The sequence below is a fragment of the Gobio gobio genome (assembly GCF_949357685.1).
Source record: "Gobio gobio genome assembly, chromosome: 19".
In the NCBI taxonomy this organism is placed as follows: Eukaryota; Metazoa; Chordata; class Actinopteri; order Cypriniformes; family Gobionidae; genus Gobio; species Gobio gobio.
The window spans coordinates 30,844,647-30,868,545 of NC_137112.1; the positions used below are offsets into that span (position 1 = coordinate 30,844,647).

The window sequence follows — 23,899 nt, forward strand, 5'->3', positions numbered from 1 at the left end:
AATGGTGGCAGTCATAAAAACTTGACAGATTTGCATTAAATATTGAAAAACATTAAAAATTATATTGAATATGTAATGCGGTGCATACACTCACCTAAAGGATTATTAGGAACACCTGTTCAATTTCTCATTAATGCAATTATCTAATCAACCAATCACATGGCAGTTGCTTCAATGCATTTAGGGGTGTGGTCCTGGTCAAGAAAATCTCCTGAACTCCAAACTGAATGTCAGAATGGGAAAGAAAGGTGATTTAAGCAATTTTGAGCGTGGCATGGTTGTTGGTGCCAGATGGGCCGGTCTGAGTATTTCACAATCTGCTCAGTTACTGGGATTTTCACGCACAACCATTTCTAGGGTTTACAAAGAATGGTGTGAAAAGGGGAAAACATCCAGTATGCGGCAGTCCTGTGGGCGAAAATGCCTTGTTGATGCTAGAGGTCAGAGGAGAATGGGCCGACTGATTCAAGCTGATAGAAGAGCAACTTTGACTGAAATAACCCCTCGTTACAACCGATGTATGCAGCAAAGCATTTGTGAAGCCACAACACGCACAACCTTGAGGCGGATGGGCTACAACAGCAGAAGACCCGACCGGGTACCACTCATTTCCACTACAAATAGGAAAAAGAGGCTACAATTTGCACGAGCTCACCAAAATTGGACAGTTGAAGACTGGAAAAATGTTGCCTGGTCTGATGAGTCTCGATTTCTGTTGAGACATTCAGATGGTAGAGTCTGAGGCGTAAACAGAATGAGAACATGGATCCATCATGCCTTGTTACCACTGTGCAGGCTGGTGGTGGTGGTGTAATGGTGTGGGGGATGTTTTCTTAGCACACTTTAGGCCCCTTAGTGCCAATTGGGCATCGTCTAAATGTCACGGCCTACCTGAGCATTGTTTCTGACCATGTCCATCCCTTTATGACCACCATGTACCCATCCTCTGATGGCTACTTCCAGCAGGATAATGCACCATGTCACAAAGCTCGAATCATTTCAAATTGGTTTCTTGAACATGACAATGAGTTCACTGTACTAAAATGGCCCCCACAGTCACCAGATCTCAACCCAATAGAGCATCTTTGGGATGTGGTGGAACGGGAGCTTCGTGCCCTGGATGTGCATCCCACAAATCTCCATCAACTGCAAGATGCTATCCTATCAATATGGGCCAACATTTCTAAAGAATGCTTTCAACACCTTGTTGAATCAATGCCACGTAGAATTTAGGCAGTTCTGAAGGCGAAAGGGGGTCAAACACAGCATTAGTATGCTGTTCCTAATAATCCTTTAGGTTAGTGTATATTTATCAAAATGCTCCTCTATAGAGTTCCTGTTTTCTAGCTGACTAACGAGTTTGTGGTCACTGAATGTTTTTTCTGAGGTAAATAAATGTGGCGTTACTGTCACGGTGGTTGCAGGAAGGCAGACACAGATGAGGAGAATAAATCCAAAATGACAGATTTAATAGTATTTCTAGCAAACAGACAATCAGGCAGCAATACACACTAACTGACGGTGAGCGAACAAGGAGTGACTGAAAAGACAGAACTTAAATAGTGAACACAAACAAGGATGATGACTACACACAGCTGACACATGTGAACTAATAAAGACGGTAACCAAGGAGACAGATGAGTGGCAGGAATCTGAACAAAGAAATGTGACAAATGAAAACAAACTGAATGTCCATGATAACTGAAACTGAACAGAAACGACTGTGACAGTTACGTGACATTGTTTACAAGCTGTTTTATTGACGTCTTTCCACGGTTGAAACACTGATTGGGCGATTACATGTGACATGATACAGATTTTGGAAAGTTGTACTGTATCTTTTAACACACCTTCAGACATTCATTCATGTTTATTTTGTGCTGTAACTGATATTAAAGTGGAGGAGATGATCAGTTCATGTGAGCTGGGTGCTGCCGCTTCTCTTGAACTGAGGAGCTACTTTCACACTACATTAAACAGCGCCAAAACAGTATTTATTTTTTAAATTTCGTTATAAAATGATGTAATTTGAAATCTGAGACTTTGTTTCATATCAAAAGTAACAAAGCACAACGATTATTGTGATTTTTTTGGGATGGAAGGGGCTCTACAAAGTTCCGTTCATTCATCAACCGAAAACAGGATGACTAATCGATTCTTGGGATTTAAGAATCGATATCGGTTCATAAAAATGGGAATCGTTTAAAATCGAGAAATCAATATTTTGTATCCAGCCCTAGAGAAACACACAAAAAAGTCAGTTGGTTCTTACCCAGCTTACAGGAAATGTTCTCAGAACTTTAGCCAACATTCTGACAAGGTTCTTTCAAATGAACGAACACTCTTCCAGTAACATGAATATAACTCTCTTTAATAATGTTTTCAAACACATTATTTTTACATCATTCAATGAACGTTTTTTTTCTTCTTGTTTTAGTTGGATGTTTGTTTATCATTTTTATTAATATCACTACTTGTTTTAGAATGTTAAAAGAACATTTAAAAGTAACATTCACATAATGTTTGCAATTATAAAATTCCCAAGACAAAACGTTTATAAAACATTTATAAAAAGATGTTTTGAATATGTTTAGAGAATGTTAGCAAAACGTTCTTAGAACATTTTTTTTTAGCTGGGAATGTAGTGGGTCTGTAGGATGACTTAAAAGTATTTAAATTACATTATGAGTAATATATTAAAATAATCAGATTTTAATCTAAATTAAAATTATAAAAATAAACGCAAATGGTATTTATTTTTATTTTCCCTCAATAACTATTGTTTTTACTTCAGAACATACAGTTCTGTATTACAGAAAACTTCTGGAATCACAAAATATTATATATAAAATTAATAAAACTACTTTTATTATCCTCAAAATGTATCTCGGCACCTGGCATTATTTTTACTGAATTAAAGTATTTGCTTGATTCCCCAAATAGAGTGTATTTTTCACACTCTCTTTCACAATTGGGATTCAGCCTCTGTTTCATTTCTGGGATTTTCCAGCTTGTACTCTGTTGCACAACAGAGTTATGTACATGCTCTCGAGTCTTGTTATACTTATTATTTCCAGCCCCACCTAGAATTAATTCAGCTAATCACTGGAGTCTCCTTAGTGTCTGCTTTAGAATGCAGTTGACTTAATTTTCAATACATACACTCACATACCCACACAAATGAACTCTGTGGGTCATGGGAACAGCTTTCCCATAACTCATCTGAGTCTCAGAGCCTGACCCTTCCCACCAGACGTGTTCCCCACTTTAACCTCTTCATTAATCCCTCTCTCTATCGCTCTAGCGATCCCTCTTTCTTGCACACACACACTCTCTCTCTCTAACAAACACAAGCACACACACAGTTGTGTGCTCCTCCTTAACCTCCCTCTGCTCCACTAATGAGCAGGGTCATTCAGAGGTCCATTCAATTTATCCCAGAATGCTTAAGCGGACCTGCGGGGAAGTCTTTCAACTTCCCCTTTATCTCTCCATCCTACGTGATCCCTTGCTTTCTCGCCACAGATTCTAGTCCCATTGTCATTAGCTTCATATTGAACTATTGAAACATTTCTAGTTGTTGTAACTGGAAACCGCTCTCTTAGAAGTATTAATTATACGACAAATAGTTCTGTTTGTCAAGTGTAATTGATGATGATGATGATGATGATGATGAAGTGTAGCTATTATCAGTTAAACTTTTGTGCTTGTTATATAAATACTTTTATTTTATAATAGTAGTAATCACAGCAACAACAGTAAGATTTTTAAATAATAATGATGATAATAATTACAATAATTATTATTATTACTAAATCACAGTTAAACGCTCCATTTTAAGGGGGCGAGTCTGCTGGGAGAATTCAGTGTAAACACCCACTGCTGTGATTGGCTAACGTCTTTGCATTTGAAATAGTATTACTCCGTCTTTTAGCTCGTTTTTACAATTACAGCTCTCATGGTTAACTAATCTTGAAAAGTGTTGCATTACATTTAGATCTATGGCATTATATTTAGATCTATGGCATAAAAGGTTGCAGTGATGATCATTGTAGCCGATCTCACACACATGTTGAACGCAAGAAAGCAGCGATCTCGTCATTGCAACTCAGTTTATGTACACTAACGAATGCTTTCATCTTCACTAACAGTGCAAACGTGATAAAGTTAAGAGATTCGTTGAATAAAACGGGACTCACTAATAAACTCTCCTGTTTGATTGACAGGTTCAGCGCGTGTTGCTCAAACGATTGCAAAGGGAGCTTTCTTTGATCGCTTTCTTTATAGAATTGAATCGCTGTTAAATAACATATAATAGATACATTTCAGATCAGGCGTTAGAATGAACACAGTTACTTACATGTTGCATTACTGTTGAACCCAGTCACTGCACAATAATTGTAATCCTCAACGGCATGTTTATTGCTTGTAGCTCGATGTTCCATGCGTGAATCGGTGGGCGGGGCTAAACAGGCAGTGATGAAGTAGGCGTTGTTCTTCTTCTGTTGAGGCGGTGCTTCACTACACTCACACGTCATAGCCGGGCACATTCTGAAATCGATCGTTTGCTGGGCCTGATGTCAATAAAAGCTTTTCTTTGACTAACAAGGAAATTTTCAGCTCTGAAACTTACAGGATATTCTTATATTATGACCTTTTATATATCAAACGCTCAAGGGAAAGTTGATTTCTCAGTTCATCACCCCTTTAATTATCTAGTGAACATTAGTGGCTTGTATCAGATCACTATTGGTGACTTTACATAAATACTTTTATTGTATAATAGTAAAAATAACAGCAAAATGTTATTACTCTCTCTGGTCATTAAAAATCCCAGGATGTCCTTCGATAAAGAGTAGGGGTGTAACCCCGGCATCCTGGCCAAATGTACTCATTGGCCCCTGTCTATCATGGCCTCCTAATCATCCACACACACACACATATATATATATATGTATACGATTGGCTTCTTCAATCTGTCTCCTCTCCACCAATCAGCTGGTGTGTGGTGGGCGTTCTGGCGCAATATGGCTGCCGTCGCATCATCCAGGTGGATGCTGCACATTGGTGGTGGATGAGGAGATTCCCCCCATTCTATGTGTCATTTCCTATGGGGGTCATTTTTGACCCGAAGGTCCTGAGTGTGACTATTTTTTTTTTATGACCACTTAGACTTTTCAAATCCTGTATCCAAATTTTTGGGTGTTCATAAACCAAGTACCAATAAGGTCACCAAGTTTCGGACCATTCCGATGAAGCTACGATTAAAAAAATGTTTTAATAAAACGCAAGATCCACTATAGTGGTAAAACTGTGCTATTGCGTGATAAAAATGCTCAATGTGTCCACCGGATGGCACCGATCTCATTAAAAAAAATTGCTTTCATGAGGCCTAGGCTTGACTCTAAAATGAAATACAGCTTTAATAAAAAATAACAAAAAATATATATATATACAGTATATATAAATGTTTTATTATATTCAATGGGAAAAAATGGGTCATAATTATTGCATACATATTAATTATAAATCATAAAATTATCTCAAAACACCAAAAAAGAAAAGAAAAAATATTATTAAACAAAAATATATTTCATTGATTTTACTCAAATCTTTTTTATCTTAATCCCGCCCTCCGGGTCATTTTTGACCCGAAGGTCCTGAGTGTGACCCATAAATGAAGAACCCCAGAGGGTTAAAAATTTAAAAGTTGTTGTATTATTGTTAAATTACCTAGTGAACATTACTGGCTTGTATCAAATCCCTATTGGGGGTGTTTTATTAAAATAAGCTACTTTGCAGTCATTGCGGTGATCTTCCCATGCTTAAGGGTTTTTTGGCACTGCTGTTCTATTACAGCCATCATCCTCATCATTCCTCTGGCATCTTGTTTTACTTGGCGCATAAAGTTCCATGCCACCTTAGATGACGTTTGCTGTCATCTCAAGATTTTCTATTTTATTTTCTCTCTGACAAGTTATCATAAGTCTAAACATGGAACAGTGACTCCTACTAATCCAATGACTAAGACAGACTGGCTGAGAAGGTCTCTACAGGAGCATGAATGTGGGTCGTGGTGCCTACTGCAGGCAGGTAATCTGTCCTCCTCTCAGAACCAGAGAGCGACCCTCATTAATCTAGCGCAGTGATTGCACTCTCTTCCACCTGTGCTCTCTAATTAGAACTAGGACAGACTTATGTGTTTACAAAGCCACGTCGCAAATGGAACAGTTGGAAGATTTTCAACATCACATTCTCTGTCAGAGAAGACGTTTTTGGACGAGACTGAAAGGAATAGTGAATAATTTTCACCCAAAAATGAAAATTCTGTCATTATCTACTCACCCTCATATCATTCCAAACCCGCAGAACTTTTTCTTCCATGAAACACAAAAGATGATATGTTGGACAGAATGTCCAAGCTTCTGTTTTCCAAACCAGGGCCGGCCCGTGGCATAGGCGGAATAGGCAAATGCTAGGGGCGCCACTCATCCATAGGGGCGCCCTATTACTGATACTATTTTATTAATATTAATTTGAAATATTACCAAATAAAGCGCAAAAAAAACGTAACTAAGTCCCCCGCCTCTTTCCGGTCCGCCTCATCAATCTCCCCCCGCCGATCTACTTGAAGTGCGTCAGAAATAATCCAAACCATGATGGTGGATGAGGATTTATACTGAAAAGCTCCAAAAGATAATAGAAAAGCATCTGCTTTCGTTTTTCACAAAAAATTAAATATTAGTACAGGCTTGGAACAACATGGGGTTGAGTAACACCAAAAGGGGCAGAGTAAATGATGACAGCATTTAGTATTTGTGTTAATTATATATAAACTGTACACTACCATTCAAAGGTTTTTCACTAGAAAGCTCTCTCTCTTTCTTATGAATGTAATACTTTTTATTCAGCAAAAATGTGTTAAATTGATCAAATGTGACAGTAAGTAAATTTGTTATGTTACAAAAGATTTCTATTTCAAACAAATGCTGTTCCACAAAAATAAGCAACACAAGTGTTTTCAACATTGATAACAAAAGAAATGTTTCTTGAGCACCAAATCAGCATATTAGAATGATTTTCATGTGACTGAAAGGGTTAGTTCACCCAAAAATGAAAATTCTGTCAATTACTCACACTCATGTCGTTTCAAACCCGTAAGACCTTCGTTCATCTTCGGAAAACAAATGTTTGACCCCTCCATAGACAGCTATTTAATTAACACTTTCAAAGCCCAGAAAGGTAGTAAAGTCGTTAAAATAGTCCATGTGACTACAGTGGTTCAACCTTAATTTTATAAAGCAACGAGAATACATTCCCTTTCAGTCGGTCACAAATGTGAACCGACGAATTGCGATATCCCAATTCGTCGGTTCATATTCTGACGTACGTCTCCGTTCCCCCCTTAAGGGAACGAGGGTTACATGTGTAACCGAGACGTTTTGTGCTCAAAAACAAACAAAAATAATGACTTTATTCAACATTTTCTTCTAGCCTGTGCCCTGTGTCAGACTCTTACGCTGTTGGCGTAGTGTAAAAGTGCAGTGTTTCCTAGTTCTACAGCAGAACATCTGGAGACACTGCACTGTTTACACTGCGTCAACAGCGTAAGAGTCTGACACAGGCTAGAAGAAATTGTTGAATAAAGTCGTTATTTTTGTTTGTTTTTTCACACAAAAAGTATTCTCATCACTTCATAACATTACGGTTGAACCACTGTAGTCACATGGACGATTTTAACAATGTCTTTACTATCTTTCTGGACTTTGAAAGTGTTAATTAAATGTCTGTTCTATGGAGGGGTCAGAGAGCTCTCGGATTTCATCAAAAATATCTTAATTTGTGTTCCGAAGATGAACAAGTTATTAAAGGGGAGATGAATTGAGAAATCAACTTTCCTTTGAGCCTTTGGTATATAAAAGTTAATCGTGATATAAGAATATCCTGTAAGTTTCAGAGCTGAAAATGTCCTTGTTAGTCAAAGAAAAGCTTTTATAGACACAAGGCCCAGAAAATGAGAGACCTCACAATATGTCGACCACTGACGTAATAGGATGCAGAAGCACCGCCTCAAGCCCGCCCACCGACTCGTGGAGCTAAACGATGGCGGTTCCAGCTCACGTGCGTAAGACATTGCGCGTTAGTTCGCTTCATTTCATAGCGGAATCGATTGTAAACAAGATAGAGGTCGAGACTGGATTTGCAGACATATTGAGATTAAAATACAATGCTGTGCCTCTTATATTGGATCCGACAGGAACAGTGCAACACACTTATGTGAGTAAAACATGTTTTTCTATGTGTGTTAGTATTGCATTGTTACAGATCGTTTGATATCTATTGATTACATACCTTAGCACGCTGTCACAGGCTGGAGAAGGTGTTATTGGTTCATTCGTGATCAGACTCTGACTTGTAACACCAGCTCGCAAAGCCCAAAGTCCTGGGGCTATGTATTTTTCAGACAGGCTATCACCGGCCTGCCGACGGGCTGTAGTGAAATAACATTCCTTTCTTGCGCGCGTGTGTGTGTGTACGGTTTGCGGTTATATTCACTGATGATCGGGCGAGCCAAGTAATACAGAAATAACATTCCAATCAATCGAGATGAGAGATGAATCATTGTGTTTGTTTTGTTCGAGCCCTGTGAGCGTTTTCCCACACGCTTTCAAAACAATTCCTCACGTTTACTGGCAGGGGAGCTGAAGCTCATTAAATATGCAAATCTTATACAATCCTAGCCGTGGACGTTTATTTCCAAGTCTTCAGTGCGGCCGACCGTTCAGAGAGCCTCAAAAAAGAAAGTAGCCTATTACTTATTCATTATGATGTTTTTGAATATAAAAACCACGCAAACGTCATAAGTTGGCCCCAGACAACAGTATAAAAAAAATTTAAAAGCCAGTTTCCTGACACCTTTAAAGACAGAATTTTTGGGGTGAACTAACCCTCGAATAAATTACATTTTTTAAATATATTCAATTAGAAAACTATATTCAATTAGAAAAATATATTAAGTAAGTTAGTTATAATATTAGCTAGTTATACATTATAATAATATTTAACAAAATTTATGTTTTGTATTTCTGTATTATTATTTTTATGCAGCCTTGCTGAGGGTTAAAAAAAAAAAGAAAAACATATTTTGTCCCTTACTTTTGAAGAGGTGATGTACGAAGAAAACGCATGCAAATAGAAAAAACACCAGCAAATCAAGAAAACACCTTCATCGGTTTGACAACACAGTTGCTGCAAATACTCACAATGCATCAGGATGTTAAAAAATCCTCACCTTTCAGGTCATCGACAACACTACTGATGAGTAGACATTGAACAATAAGCAGTCCCAGCCAGGTTTGTCACTTGTTGGGGTCCCCTTGAAACATTACCGTTGTGGCTTGTGCTATTTGCAGCGCATTTCTGTGTTTGGTTGCGTTGTGAGTATTTGCATGTGTTTTCTTCAGTTGCAGCGCGACTCGGCCACCATACACGATAGGGGGAAAACTGTTTCAAAGATTATGGAAGACCATCATTGTTAAATAGGCTGAGGCTGTTTGAATGTCCGCTTAGTGTTTAGATTGGTGGTCTTACATGAATATGCTGTAAGCAACAACAGTAAGTAGTAGAATAGTAACATCTTTTCAATGTTAAGCACAACGGGTGGCGCATGGAAGATGGGCTGCCGTCTACATACACATATACCCATTACCCATCCTAACATTTACCTCTCTGCATTTCCATCGGTCTCCTTCACACACACATTTTCTCATCAGGAGCGCAATCCTCCATCAGTACCTGTAGTCTAATTGGAATATTTATGCAGTAATTAGTGGGTTGAAGAAGCCTGGTGCAGTCGCTTGCAATGGAGGGAGTTCACATTCACTTTAATGTCACACACATCTGATCAGGTCTGAATACCAATTACCCTCTCACACCGAGACCCCATCACCTCTACACACCTCTTAACCTGCTCGCCATCACCTGTCTGATTACAGCAGCTAACAAGCAGCCCCTCTCCCCCCGTCTTTTTGCACTGCATGCTTTTTACTGCAACTGTCATCTTGTCTCATGCCCCTCATGGCAAATATGTCCAACGTATGCACTTTACAACCAGCCATTTCTGTCATTTTATTTCTTCGCTTTTCTCTTTAATAGCACGAATCATACATTAATTAAATGTAATTGGTTGTGTGGGTTAAAGAAATGGGTTTAGGAAAGACATAATTCTGCAGATAGAAGTTAAAATGAATCATTTATTCATCCTCGTGTCATTCCAAACCCTTATGGCTTATTTTCCTCTGTGACACACAAAAGGAGATATTGGGAATGGGAAGAATGTTCATTTTCTATCCAAAAGAACAAAAAACATTTGCCAAAATAAAAGTTTGTGGTTTAATGTTTGAAAATGAACAGAGTACGACAGCCATAAATAATCCTTTTTTGGCCCCACTTTATATTATGTGGCCTTAAGTACTATGTACTTACATCAAAAAATTAAGTACAATGTACTTACTGTGTTCAAATTGTATTGCAAAACACTTTTGCTGATATTGAGGTGGGATACGGTAGGGTTAGGGACAGGTGGGGTGGTAAGGGTAAGTTTAAGGGTAGGGTTAGGTGTAAGGGAAGTGTCAACTGCGTAATTACAAATGTAACTACAGAAATTAATTACAGATGTAATTACATGCAGGTATTTTTTTAAATGTAAGTACAATGTAAAATCATGTATGTACACAATAAGTGCATTGTATCAAATTATTAATTAAAATGTTAGTACATAGTAGTTAAGGCCACCTAATATAAAGTGGGTCCCCTTTTTTTAATTTTAATGTTGTACTGTAAAATACCATTTTTTATAGTGCACTATTACAAAAGTAATATTGCTTATTTTTAAATATTTAATAATAATAATAATAATGGTCACTTTAGATTAGGGTCCAGTTCTCACTATTAACTATTAACTATGACTTTTGCCTCAATAAAATCCTAATTACTGCTTATTAGTTCGTAAGGTATTTGTTAAGTTTAGGTTTTGGGTGTGATTATGGGATGTATATGGTCATGCTGAATAAGGCATTAATATGTACTTCATAAGTACTAATAAACAGCCAATATCCTAGTAATATGCAAGCTAATAAGCAACTAGTCAATAGTAAGAATTGGACTGTAAACTAAAGTGTTACACAAGTATTATTATTATTATTATCAATCAATTAAATTCACATTTATTTGTATAGCACTTTTCACAATACTTATCGTTTCAAAGCAGCTTCACATAAAAATGCATGTGTCTATATTACAATTTAAAGTGATTTGTCCACGTTATGTATTTCAGAAATGCACATATACAAAGCACACATATTAGCTAACAATGTATTATTAATCAATATAATAATTAAGGCACAGAAATAAATTAAATAAGAATACATGTTAATGAATAGGGTATATAGAAATGTTAATATATTAGTCTTGTTATACCGATATATAATCACAACATTTGTTATAATTCCAAGTCTTCTGAAGTCAGCTTTGTGTGAGGAATAGACTAAAATGTAAGTCAATTGCTTGGAAAAGAGACCAATATAGGGTAGAGTGGGGGGAAACACCCTGCGTAAGGACTCTGTTACTTTTTTGTGAAACAAAAGTTAAATGTGTCTAGAATAGTTATCCTAGTTTTCAGTGACAATGACATACATTTTAAACCAAGTATGAAAAGAGTTTTCTTGTTATTAGATTTATCAAAAAAATTAATTTGTACCTTTCCTGGAAAATAAATAAATTAATAAATTAATAATTATCATGGTGAAGCTGGAATTTAAAAACACAAGCAAAGTGTCTTTAAAAGCTTTTATTCTTGCCAAAGAAGGTCAAACAGGAGGGCTTCTTATTCAATAACACAAAAACTCAATAACAAACTCCTTAGTTGGTGTTATCTGCAGCTGTCACACCTTGAAGTGAGTGAAAACACAAAACTTTCAGAGAACTTGTTCAAGACTAGTTCTATTGAGAAAAGTATCAAAGGTTATCAAACAAAAATGTTTACTACAGAAAACCAAAATCCCCCTTATATTTAACAAAAACATATCGGTAACACTTTACAATAATGTTCATTAGTTAACTACATTAGTTAACACAAATTAATAATGAACTGCACTTATAAAGCATTTATTAAAGTCCCAGTGAACTGGAAGTTGCAACCGATTTTATTTCAGTGCTGTGACGTATTTCCAAGCGAAACGGAATATTGAATTAAGGGCAGGGTTTCACTCCAGCGCTCCTCCTCTCCATCTCACGCTCATAGCAGACTAACGGTTGGAGGGGAGTGGTTAAGGATATTCAAACCCAAGCCGTCACACAGTCGTCATCGGAAAGGGAACGCCATTCAAGACCGGAAGTTACTTTTCAGATTTGGATTAAAGATTACAACGGCAAACTATTTTTTTATATGTATTAACTTGCACGGATTAATTTTTCACCCTAAAACCTGTAATGTGGGCTAACAAAGTAAATAAGATCGATTTTGATTTCATGAGGACTTTAATATTTGTTCATGTTAATTTCAACATTTACCAATACTTTAATACTTTATTAAAATCTTGTTAACATTAGTTAATGCACAGTGAACTAACATGAGCAAACTATGAACAGCTGTATTTTTATTAACTAACGTTGACAAAGATTAACAAATACAGTAACAAATGTTTTCCTCATGGTTAGTTCATGTTTGTTAATACATTAACTAATGTTAACTAATGAAACCGTATTGTAAAGTGTTACCAACATCTTATATGAGTTTAACATAATTAAAAACACCTTATATGGTCAACATTTTCTCATCACATACCACAGGTGGGGTAAAATGCCCCCACTCTGACAAAGCAATTTGCTTTATACGTTTACAGCATGTTTTAGTACAAGCATGTTTTAGCTTAAAATTAAAAAGACAAGCCAAAATAACAGTAGATAAATATGAATGGGGGTGTTTTACCCCATGGGGCGTTTTCCCTCACTCTACCCTATCTGCTTATTTGGCATTTTCTAATTATTGGCAGTAGCCGATACGTTTTTTTTTTTGGCCAATAAGGTCTTTTAATTTGACCGTCAAAAAAATCTATATAGGTCAACCACTAGAAAAGAGCAGCTTGGACAATCTGTTATAAACATCTCCTTTTGTGTTCAATGAAAGACAGAAAGTCATACAACTTCAAAAGATATGAGCTGATGGAATTTGAATTTATATGTGAACTATCCCTTTAAATCCCATGGTGCTATTCAACTTAATGTAGCATAAATGTTTTCATTTGTCAGATTTATCATGATGTATTACATCCTCTCTTTCTATCCTATGAGTGTTTGGTCATTTGAATCACATAAAATCAAAGCGCTTAAAAGTTCTGCAGTGGCAGTGCTGAATCTGTGTGTGTGTGTGTGTGTGTGTGTGTGTGTGTGTGTGTGTGTGTGTGTGTGTGTGTGTGTGTGTGTGTGTGTGTGTGTGTGTGTGTGTGTGTGTGTGTGTGTGTGTGTGTGTGTGTGTGTGTGTGTGTGTGTGTGTGTGTGTGTGTGTGTGTGTGTGTGTGTGTGTGTGTGTGTGTGTGTGTGTGTGTGTGTGTGTGTGTGTGTGTGTGTGTGTGTGTGTGTGTGTGTGTAAAAGCCCTGCATGTCTGTCTCTGCTGCTCTGTGAATCTGTTCGAGCCAGATTGTCCAGTCTGTTGCTTTTCATTACCTGTCTCTTGTCTCTGCCAGAGGCCATGTGGTCTGTGTGCGTGTGTGTGTGCGCTTGCCTAGTTGTGTCAGGTCTGGGTTAGAATGTGTCCACTCTGCCGCGCCTGATTAGGGAATCGATCGGTGTGAAGTGTGTGTGTGTTTCCCAGTCGTTCCCAGATGATCCAAAGCTTCCTGTATGTGTGAGATGAGGAGAATCATAACTTCTGGTTGCACTTTCTCCACTATCATCTCCTCTACCGTCGTTTTCCTCCTCACCTTCCCCTTATCACCTCTCCTCTTCCCTTCTCTCCCGAGGCAGCGAGCGATGTGCCGTGGAGAAGCGAGGTCAGGGCCTGTTGGGCTGTGAAATGCTCCTCACAACAGTTGACTCAACCATGTGAGAGTCTCTATGGGTGAAACTCGTCTCTCGTTGGATCTACTCTCAAGTCACCGAGATTCTGCCAGTTGTCCTGGGGTGTAATCGCTTTACATTCTCTTCAGGACTGGAAATGTGTTTAAGCTCGTCTCTTGGTGTCACGTTCCCATCCCCGCAGCCAGCGCTGTATGAAAAGTGTGCGAGATTAATTACACACTGATTTGTTTCTCTTGTTCTCTGCAGAGCATAACCAGAGGAGACAGTATTGATATTTCATTATGGTGTTAATAAAGGTCAGCCGCTATTGAGTTCTCATTAATAGAGCCAAACTGGCCAATATTAACGAGAAGACGCATGTTTTAATGACTCTCAGTGTGTGCCCACGGTACTCTGCAGTTCTTTAAGTGCTTTAAAACTGTGAGCAAGTCACTGACCTGCCTCTTAAGTACAACTACCTGAGGGAGAGAGAAATATAAATGGTTAGACAGAAAGATAGGATGAAAGACTAAACCTGTCTAGTCAGTCAGTTATGAAGTTTTTGTATGAAGCTTTCCACTAAAGGAAACTGGTTTCAGACAGGCATCATAAGGTCACGCCAATGAGCTAGAACAAATTCAAGTGAGCATTAGAGGTAACCAATTGAATAATAATTGACTACATTGAATATTTCCAAGTAGAAATGGTATCAGAAGATGAAAAAAAAAAAGATATTTATGAATCAATTTACTTCTTTTATTTACTTTGAAGCTTCCACCAACAGCTGAATCACATGCAGAGGAATGTGGAATATCGTAGACGGAGAAGGATACATCTTATGTTGCCTTTACCAGACAAAATAAAGGCATCTTTGTAGGCAGGACGCTACCATGATCCCCTTACGAAAATTAACCATGGTTTTATGTAGGGATGTCACAAGTACCGGTACTTCGGTACCAAGTCCGTACTGAAATTTAAAAAATGTGACGATAGCCGCGTTCAGTCGCATCAGTGTTTATCTAAGCGCAGGGCTCCAGACTGTAGCCGAATATATACAAGTGTCTGTGAATTTTAAACTTTAAAATACAATTTAAATATTACTCCTGCATGTTCTGCGTCTCTATGTGATTGTGAATGGCGCGTGACAATCGCTCGCTGTCTTTGTAGTCTCTGCCGTGTCACTATATGAGGACACGAACACATAAACCGTCACTTCATGAGAATTTACCGTTTCATTTGAGAAAATTTGTCATATCATGAACACAGACACTCAAAGGTCTTCAACCCATCAAAATAAAAGTTTGATTAAACGTGAAGAAATTGACAGAATTCATTAGGCTTGTAGTTGTCATTGTTGCAAATTTTAACACATTTGTGTGTTGTACCAGTTGACAAGCATTAAAAATTATTATTTTATCAGTCTAAACATGTATTCTTCATTATTTGTTCTTTCATTATTGTCTAGTTTTACAGTAGGCTAATGCACAGAAGAAATTATAAGAATAACCCAGCAAGAATAACCCAGAATAGCAAATCCATTAATGGTAAAAATTGACTACATCTTGGGTTTTCTCACCAGCCCAGCCTGCTGGATTAAAATGCCACTGGGTTAATTTAACCCAGCATGTGTTCTGTCCAATATTTACCCAGCACTGGGTTGCCAATTGGGTTGTTTTTAACCCAGCCATTTTTTGAGTGTAGAAAGATTTCTGAAGGAAAATATGTCACACCGAAGACCGGGAGTAATGGATGCTTTAAAATCCAGCTTTAACATCACAAAAATATATTACATTTTTAAATATATTAAAATAGCAAACAGCTGTTATAATATTTTGCAATAATACCATTTTACTGCATTTTTGTTCAAGTCAATGCAGCCTGAGTAAGCATAAGAGACATTAGGGCTGTACGATTAATCGAAAAATAACCGAAACCGACATTCAGAACCTCTAACCGGCGTATTTTTTCCATGTCGGTTATTTCGGTTTTCACGAGACTCCGCCCCGTCAGTCACATCAAGTGCAGTTTGCAGGCACACAGAGATGCAGGAGCAGTTATCTGTGTTTATAGATGCCCAGAATCACTATAGTAACTGCGTGTTTTATACAGTTTATATACAGGTCAGTTAATCACCGTTCTTATAGCCTATACGCGCTGACACACACACACACACACACACACACAGAGAGAGACGGCGCGCGCAAGCCCTGAAGCAAATCGCTTTCACTTTCGTGCTCATATAGTTTGTCAAGTATGCGTTCAAAGGATTGCCAGTTTCAACATTTATAGCAATTGTGCACTATTCAAAAACAAGAATACGGAAAACTTCTCCGTTCAGTGCTCAGCTTTTTTCTGTGAGAGAGCCGAGCTGTGTCGTGTCTCTGACAACACGCGCGCGCCCTGAAGGCAGACCTCTTTCACCTGCATCCTCACAAAGCTTGTCATTTGTATGTGGTTTAAGCCGTGCCAGTTTGAACATTAAAGCGAGTTTCGACCATCAGTGTGTTATGTTGAACTAATGCCTGATATATTGTGACAAACGAACACTCAGACAGAAGCTCGCACATCACGGAAAGATCGCGCGCAAAGAGTATCGCAGAAACGCAGTGTCAACGCTGCCCTGTGACTAAAGTAGCTTAGAAACTCAACCGTTATAGGCATAAATTGTAATACCTTTGCAGTAAGTACAAACCACAGCTTCATAATGAATAGAGACTGTATGAGTAATTCACACACACAATCACTCTCTCATTAAGGCATTCAAATAAATGTAATGTAGGCCTACTGTGTTAATTTATCTGTATATGATGTACAACAAGCAGAAATCTGCCCCATAGACAATTACTGCTAAAAGTGAACCGTTTCCTTCAAGCGTTTTAAAATCACAAAGAAATGCACTTTCATTAGAAAAAAAAAAATCCACCTTTAATAGTAGAAAATATTTACAGTACAAACCTTATCAGTGAACTTACTCAAAAACCTTATGAGGGCAAAAAACAAAAACAAAAAAAAACAGCAAAATAATCGTTCATTAATCGTAATCGAGGTCAAATGTTCAATTAATCGAGGTTTTTATTTTTGGTCAGTTCGTTACAGCCCTAAGAGACATTATTCAAAAACATTAAAGTCATATCCTAGAAGAAAATATCTTAAAGATATCTTAGAAGGCAGTATTATGCCAGAAAGTCAGAGAAGGCATTTCCCCGCATTGTTTAGTTTTGATCAAATTTATGTCTTATAGTCAGTCATCTCCTAAAAACCAAAGGAAGCCATCAAAGTGAACCCATCAAGATCTCTAGCAAGGTCTTGTGGGGGTATTCATAGCTTTACAGCAGCAGTCAGCCACCTCCCTTCAAGACACCTACCCCCAGACCTGTCTCAGTGGAACACTGACTTGTCCTTGACTCCCCCTACTTCCTGTCTGCAACAACACACGGCTTTCGGCCAACCGGATTAAATTCGGCTGGAGCTGAAAGAGGCAGAGGAGAGGCTTTGGCTCAGGCTCAGCTCTCTGCCTCCTCCCAGTGTGGACTAACTGGAGTCAGATTCACCCGAGCATGGACAGGGGCACAGTTTCAGATCTGTGCCCAAAGGAATGTTGGCCATGCAACAACAAACACTTAGATGTGTGCGCGCGCGCATGTTTCTATCCATCTGTTGCCCTCGCAACCCCTGCTTTTCATCCGCGGTTACAAATAGGCTGGTTCATGTCCGTTGTTTTTGCGCACTGATTATCTGTGTGTGTATGCATGTGGGTGTGTGTATTTCCATAAATAGTGAGCGACAAAGTATCAAAGCAGAACAAAGCTCAAAGTAGCCTCTTGTTCTAATTAACAGAAAAGCCTGCACACGAGCCGACAGACAGACAGGCGTGTCCCCAGACAAACACAAAGAGCTGCCATTCCCCAAATCTACACAGCCTCAAAGTCTTTGTAAGATGGCTTTGTTCAGGCTTAGATGCCAAACTTCTAGACCAGAAATGCCCAAACCAGGGCCTGCGCGCCAAAGTTGGTCCGTGATGACCTTTGATTTGGCCTGCCACGCCACGAGGGGGAAAATATAGCCTAAGAAAACAAAAAACATGCCATTGAAGTAAGCATTATCGTGGCAAATAATATGCACAATATTGTTACCATGGGCACAAAATACTGTGAATAATTATGAGCTGTTTAACGCCCATTGTGTGCCCCATCTGACTGAGAACGAGTATAAACAAAACCTGCAATGAGAAGTATGTCTGAAAAAGGGACCGCTTACAGCTATAGAGGTTGGGCAAATCTGCTATCTACTATCTGATGATGCAAGTGCAATACGGAATTTAATAATCTCTATCTAATCTCTATCACAGAAAATGGATGAAACGTCTCAACAAGACTAACAAAAGTACCGTGGTATTACTATTGTTTCCTGGACATGGTTATAGGTTTATGTTCCATGTTTTTATGTTATTGTTAACTAAAACTTTTTTTTAATATATTGAAATGAACTGAAATAAAATATAATTAGATGAAAAACGTAAAAAATTAAACAGAAGTTGAAATGGCAACTAGATAAAATAAGTTGAAGTACTATAATTACAACAAAAAAATGTAAGCTAAATAGAAATATAAAAAAGGACAAAAGCACAAAACTACTAAAAATAAGAAAATTAAAGCAAATTATAGTTACTAGACTATCTTGTATATCATTCTACCATGGGATTACCATATGATATAATTTCTGTACAGTCGTTCCTAGAAGTGAAACCTGTTATCGGTAGAATGGAAAGAAGAAAAAACGTTTTCCCCTTATGGTTTTAATTCTAAGAATGCATGAAATCTTTGGATCTGAAGTCCTCATTTACCAGTTGATTGAAATGGACATGTTCTTTGTTGTTTCAGAAAGTGTCTCAGTACACCATCATAGTGCAGGCCACCGATATGGAGGGCAGTCTGAACTTCGGCTTGTCCAACACCGCCACGGCCCTCATTAGCATTACTGACATCAACGACAACCCTCCAGAGCTGGATGCTAAAATGGTGAGTATCCTACAATTTAAACAGAGGGCATTTACATATTATGTGTTCCAAAACCTAGTAAGCTGCCTATATAACCCATCAAGGGCCAGATTTACTAACTCTTTATTAAAAATGACTAAAGACAGTGAAAAATTAGCGCTGAAAAGGCGTGGACACAGTCATTTTTGCTGCTGATTTTATTGCATATGCATTTGTAGGAGTTTTCCTTTCAGACGCAAAATTTATGGGAGGAAAGTATTTAAATGAATCATCCAAGGTAATTTACTAAGGTTTGCACTAGTCAATTTACTGGTATTTGCGCCATTACTGTATTTACCGCCCAAAAATGGCATGTCTCAAACCAGACACTATTTGCGCTGCTCTTGGTAGATTGTGTTGGTCATTATGGAAATGATCCAACTGCGTCTGTGTTCATTAATTTGTGCGTCGTCAGTAGATCACGCGCAGAGCTTTCCACACCCATCTGCGTTTTTTTGGAATTGCGCTCTCACACTAATTTCACTAAATTAGTTTAGTAAATCTGGCCCCAAATGTGTACTACGTATCTACACAAAGACCCTTCCAGAGGATGGAATTAAAAATGATGATTATAAATAAATCTGTACTTCATTCATTACTGAAAAGTATCCATTAAAAATACAGGTGAATATGGTAAAAGCTTTAAATAATACATGTAGACATCACCACACCCCAGTTGATTACAATAATAATTGCAAGCATGTTTTGCATTAAAACATTTTTGAAATCTTATGGTTAAATATGCAGATGCATTGTCTAATTAAATATGCACTAATTTGCATACATTTCCAGTACAGAAATCTAAACATTGAATAAAGCCAGGTTTAAAATTATTTCGATTTGTTGACATATTAGAGTCAAAGTTTTTTTCGGTATCTCGTTTTATCCATAAAGCAAAACATTGTCAACAGCGAGAAAAAAAATACATTTTCACCATGTTTTTAAGAATAAAATATTGTATATAATCAGATAAATTAGATACAGTTGTGGTCAAAATTATTGGAACCCCTGGTAAATATGATCAAAGATGGCTGTAAAAAAAAAAGTATCTGCATTGTTTATCCTTTTGATCTTTCATTCAAAAAATTCTCAAACATCTAAACTTTCATAGAAGTAAATGAATTGTGGGGGTAAATCACTTTATGAAATAAATGCTCTTCTGGCATAATTATTGGCACCCTTTTATTAAATACTTTTTTGCAACCTCCTTTTGCAAAGATAACAGCTCTGAGTTTTCTCCTATAATGCCTGATGAATTTGGAGAATACATGACGAGATCAGAGACCATTCCTCCATACAGAATCTCTTCAGATCCTTCAGATTCACAGATCCATGTTGGCGATTCTTCTCTTCAGTTCAGCCCACTAATTTTCTATAGGGTTCAGGTCAGGGAACTGGGACAGCCATGGCAAAAGCTTCAATTTGTGCTCAGTGACACATTTTTGTGTTGATTTTGATGTTTGTTTTGGAATGTCAGGTTTAGATTTTTAATCTGTTGGTATTTGCTAGAATCCATGATACCATGTATCTGAACAAGATGTCCAGGACCTCCAACAAAAAATAAAATAAATAAATAAATAAATAATAGGCCCACAACATTAAAGATCAAGCAGTATATTTAATCAGACACATGGTGTACTTTTTATACCTGTTTGCACCAAACCCATCTAGTGAGTTTACTGGCAAAAAGCTCTTATTTGAAGTTTCATCTGACCATAGAATCAGGTCCCTTTTGAATTTCCAGTCGTGTCTGACAACTGAATATGCTGGAGTTTGTTGTTGGATGAGCTTTTTCTTGAAACCCTCCCGAACAACATGTGGTGATTGTAGGGGTTGGAGAGGGTTTTTTTTCTTATAGATTTTTTGGGGGGTTTTGACCCAAATACTCTAATACTCTAATCTCTGCAATTCTCCATCTGTGATCCTTAGAGAGTCTTTAGCCACTCAAACTTTCCTCCTTGCCGTGCATTAAGACAATTTAGATACACATCCTCAATGTGATGGATGATTAAGGGATTAATTTGGAGTTTTCTCATATTTATATTCCTGTGAAACGAGACGTCATAGCTAGACAATTTGTATTTTGTGCTAAAAAAATAGAAATATTACACTTCTGGTATAAAATATGATAAATATTTCACTTCTAAATTTTCACTCTGGGAATATACTTCAGAGATATTTTAATCTGGGGTGGCAATAATTGTAGCCAACATGTTTTGGATAAAAACATTAATTTCATAATGTGACTTTCGATTTGTTTACTTCAATGAAAGATTAGATTTTTACAGATGTTTTGACTGAAAGATCATGGCTTGGTTTCACAGACAGAGCTTAGACTAAACCACGATTAGATCTTAATTTCGATTAGGGCTTTTAAATAGCTTTTATGTGCCTTAAAAAAAAACATTTCTGGTGCCCATCTTGAAACAAAACAATGGCACTGACATATTTTAAGATATTTCAGAGCAAGTTGCTTTCGGTTAAAACAGCTCAAACATACATTTTAGTCTGGGACTAGCTTAAGCCTTGTCTGTGAAACCGGGGGCATAAGGATAAACGATGCAGATTTATTTTTTACAGCCATCTTTGCCATCTACAGATCATATGTACTAGGGGTGCCAATAATTCTGACCACAACTGAATGAATAAACCCCTTTGTAAAAACCTTCAAATATAGATATTAATAAATACACAATGTTTTTGCCTGTAGTATTTTGACTATCAGATTATTTTGCCAATTTTTATGCATATTAGAGTGTTATTATAGTAACATCAATTTCTATAGAAAACATTTGCAATTGAGAGCCAGGTCTCTTTTTTTTTATGGCACTGATATTTGCTGCTTATGTAGAGTGTTCCAAATCAGTCACTTTTGAGGTGCCTTGATGGTTAGAATGCTGCCTTGTAAGATTAGGTTTTGGAACAGAGCTATAGTCTGACTGTTTGGACGCATCCACTCCTCATTACCCAGATTCCCTGAATTCTAACAGTGTCTTGATACTCATTTAATTTACACAATACTGCCTGACAGCTGGAGAAACCTACTGGAGCTGTGAAACAAAGAGAGATTCACTAAGAGCAATGAATTCAGGGAGGTGATGAGGGAAGAGATGGAGTGAAATGGAGGGTGTAGGGAATGAGAGGGATGTGAGATCAGGTGCTCTCTCTCTCTCTCTCTCTCTCTCTCTCTCTCTCTCTCTCTCTCTCTCTCTCTCTCCCTCTCTCTATCTATCTTTCTCTCTCCTGTCCTAATGCCAACTTTGCCCCTTAGGTGACTGTAGTTCCTCTTCAGGCATCTGGCTTCAATCCCCTCTCATCCACTCATTTTTTTCTCTCTCTTTTCTCCTTCCCTACATCCTCCATCACCTGTTTTCTTTATCTCTGTATCTCTACACCTCTCTTTCCACATTTACCAGTGTTTGTTTCTGTCAGCCTTCATCTCTCTCTCCTTCCTTCTCCGCTTAACCATTTATCTCCTTCCCTCGATCCTTCTCTCTGGCTTTCGTTGTCTCTCTCTCTCTCCGTTTCCATTTATTTCCTGCTATCTGCCATCCCTCTTTTATCGCTCTCTCGCAGAGCTCATCTCTGGTGCCCTTGCGTTCTCTCTCTCATTAAGTAATATCCCCAGGCCTCTGCCACAGCGTCTGATGCTGAAGCATTCTAAATTATTTTGCACATTTCTTCTACCTGTAATATTTATTTGAAGGCCAAGCGATACTTAGTGAATCAGTATGACATCTATCATCTGGCATCAGACGATCTTAGTGTTCATTTTAATTGGTGTCATTTTATTCTCAAATGTTGTTTTTGAGGACTAGATGCTTGTGGACAGGTCTCTCCGCCCATGTTGGTTGTTTGGCTGCTGTTGTTGGTGGGTTTGAGATGTGATGAACTGATGGGGTAGAGACTTCCTATTGCCTATGCCTATAGTGGAAGCCGCAAGAAGTCACAACCTATCACTCCTCTCTTGAGCATGAGCTGATGCGACTCAGATGAATTTCTTTAGTTAAAGGGATAGTTCACCCAAAAATAAAAATTCTGTCATCATTTGCTCACCCTCATGTCATTACAAAACCATAAGACTTTCATTCATCTTCGAAAGGAATAAAACCTGAGAGATTTCTATCCCTGCACTGAAATTCTTTCAAGCTTCAAAACGTTCATAAAGACATCGTAAAGTAATCCATATGAATTGAGCCGTTTAATCCCAGTCTTTTGAAGAGATCTGACCACTATATATGGTGAACAATTTAGGCTTTTATTCCAAAAATTTTTTGTTTTCCTGTATTTGTTGTGCTCCATGTATGTGCATTGATCAATGTTTATATTTGAATAAACTTAAATTTGTTCATCCTATGAAGCGATCATGTCTCTTCAGAAGGCTTGGATTAAACCACTCGATTTATATGGATTACTCAATATAGGCTCATTGGAAATCCATGCCTCTACCTACATTTTTGCAAAAACGTACCTATACATGATTTTACCATAGCACATGATTATAAACGAATACATTTTGACATTTGCATTAAATAACCAGCTCTGTATGTATGGCTTTTCTGATGTAGTAAATTTGTTCATAGCTCAGCTGGTATAGCCTTGCACTTGTGATGCAGAGGTCTCGGATACGAGTCCTATGAAAAAGGAGTCATGATAAGAGACCTTAAAGACATGCAGAAGCAAGCTGAGGCTGCGTCTACATTAATCCGGATACATTTGAAAACTGCGTTTTTGTTTCGAAACACTCTCCGCCCACATTATTGTTTTCCAGAAGTTTTTCATCCACACTGAAACGTCGGAAAACGCT

General features: G+C 37.7%; 1 protein-coding gene across 1 annotated transcript in view; it reads left to right on the forward strand.

Moving 5' to 3' along the window:
• Positions 1-23,899, forward strand: part of cdh4 (cadherin 4, type 1, R-cadherin (retinal)) — a 302,027-nt gene that overhangs the window by 252,043 nt on the left and 26,085 nt on the right. Inside the window, exon 9 of the mRNA XM_079844479.1 lies at positions 18,937-19,074. Coding sequence (XP_079700605.1) covers positions 18,937-19,074 — 138 coding nt within the window. The remainder of the gene's footprint in view (positions 1-18,936; positions 19,075-23,899) is intronic.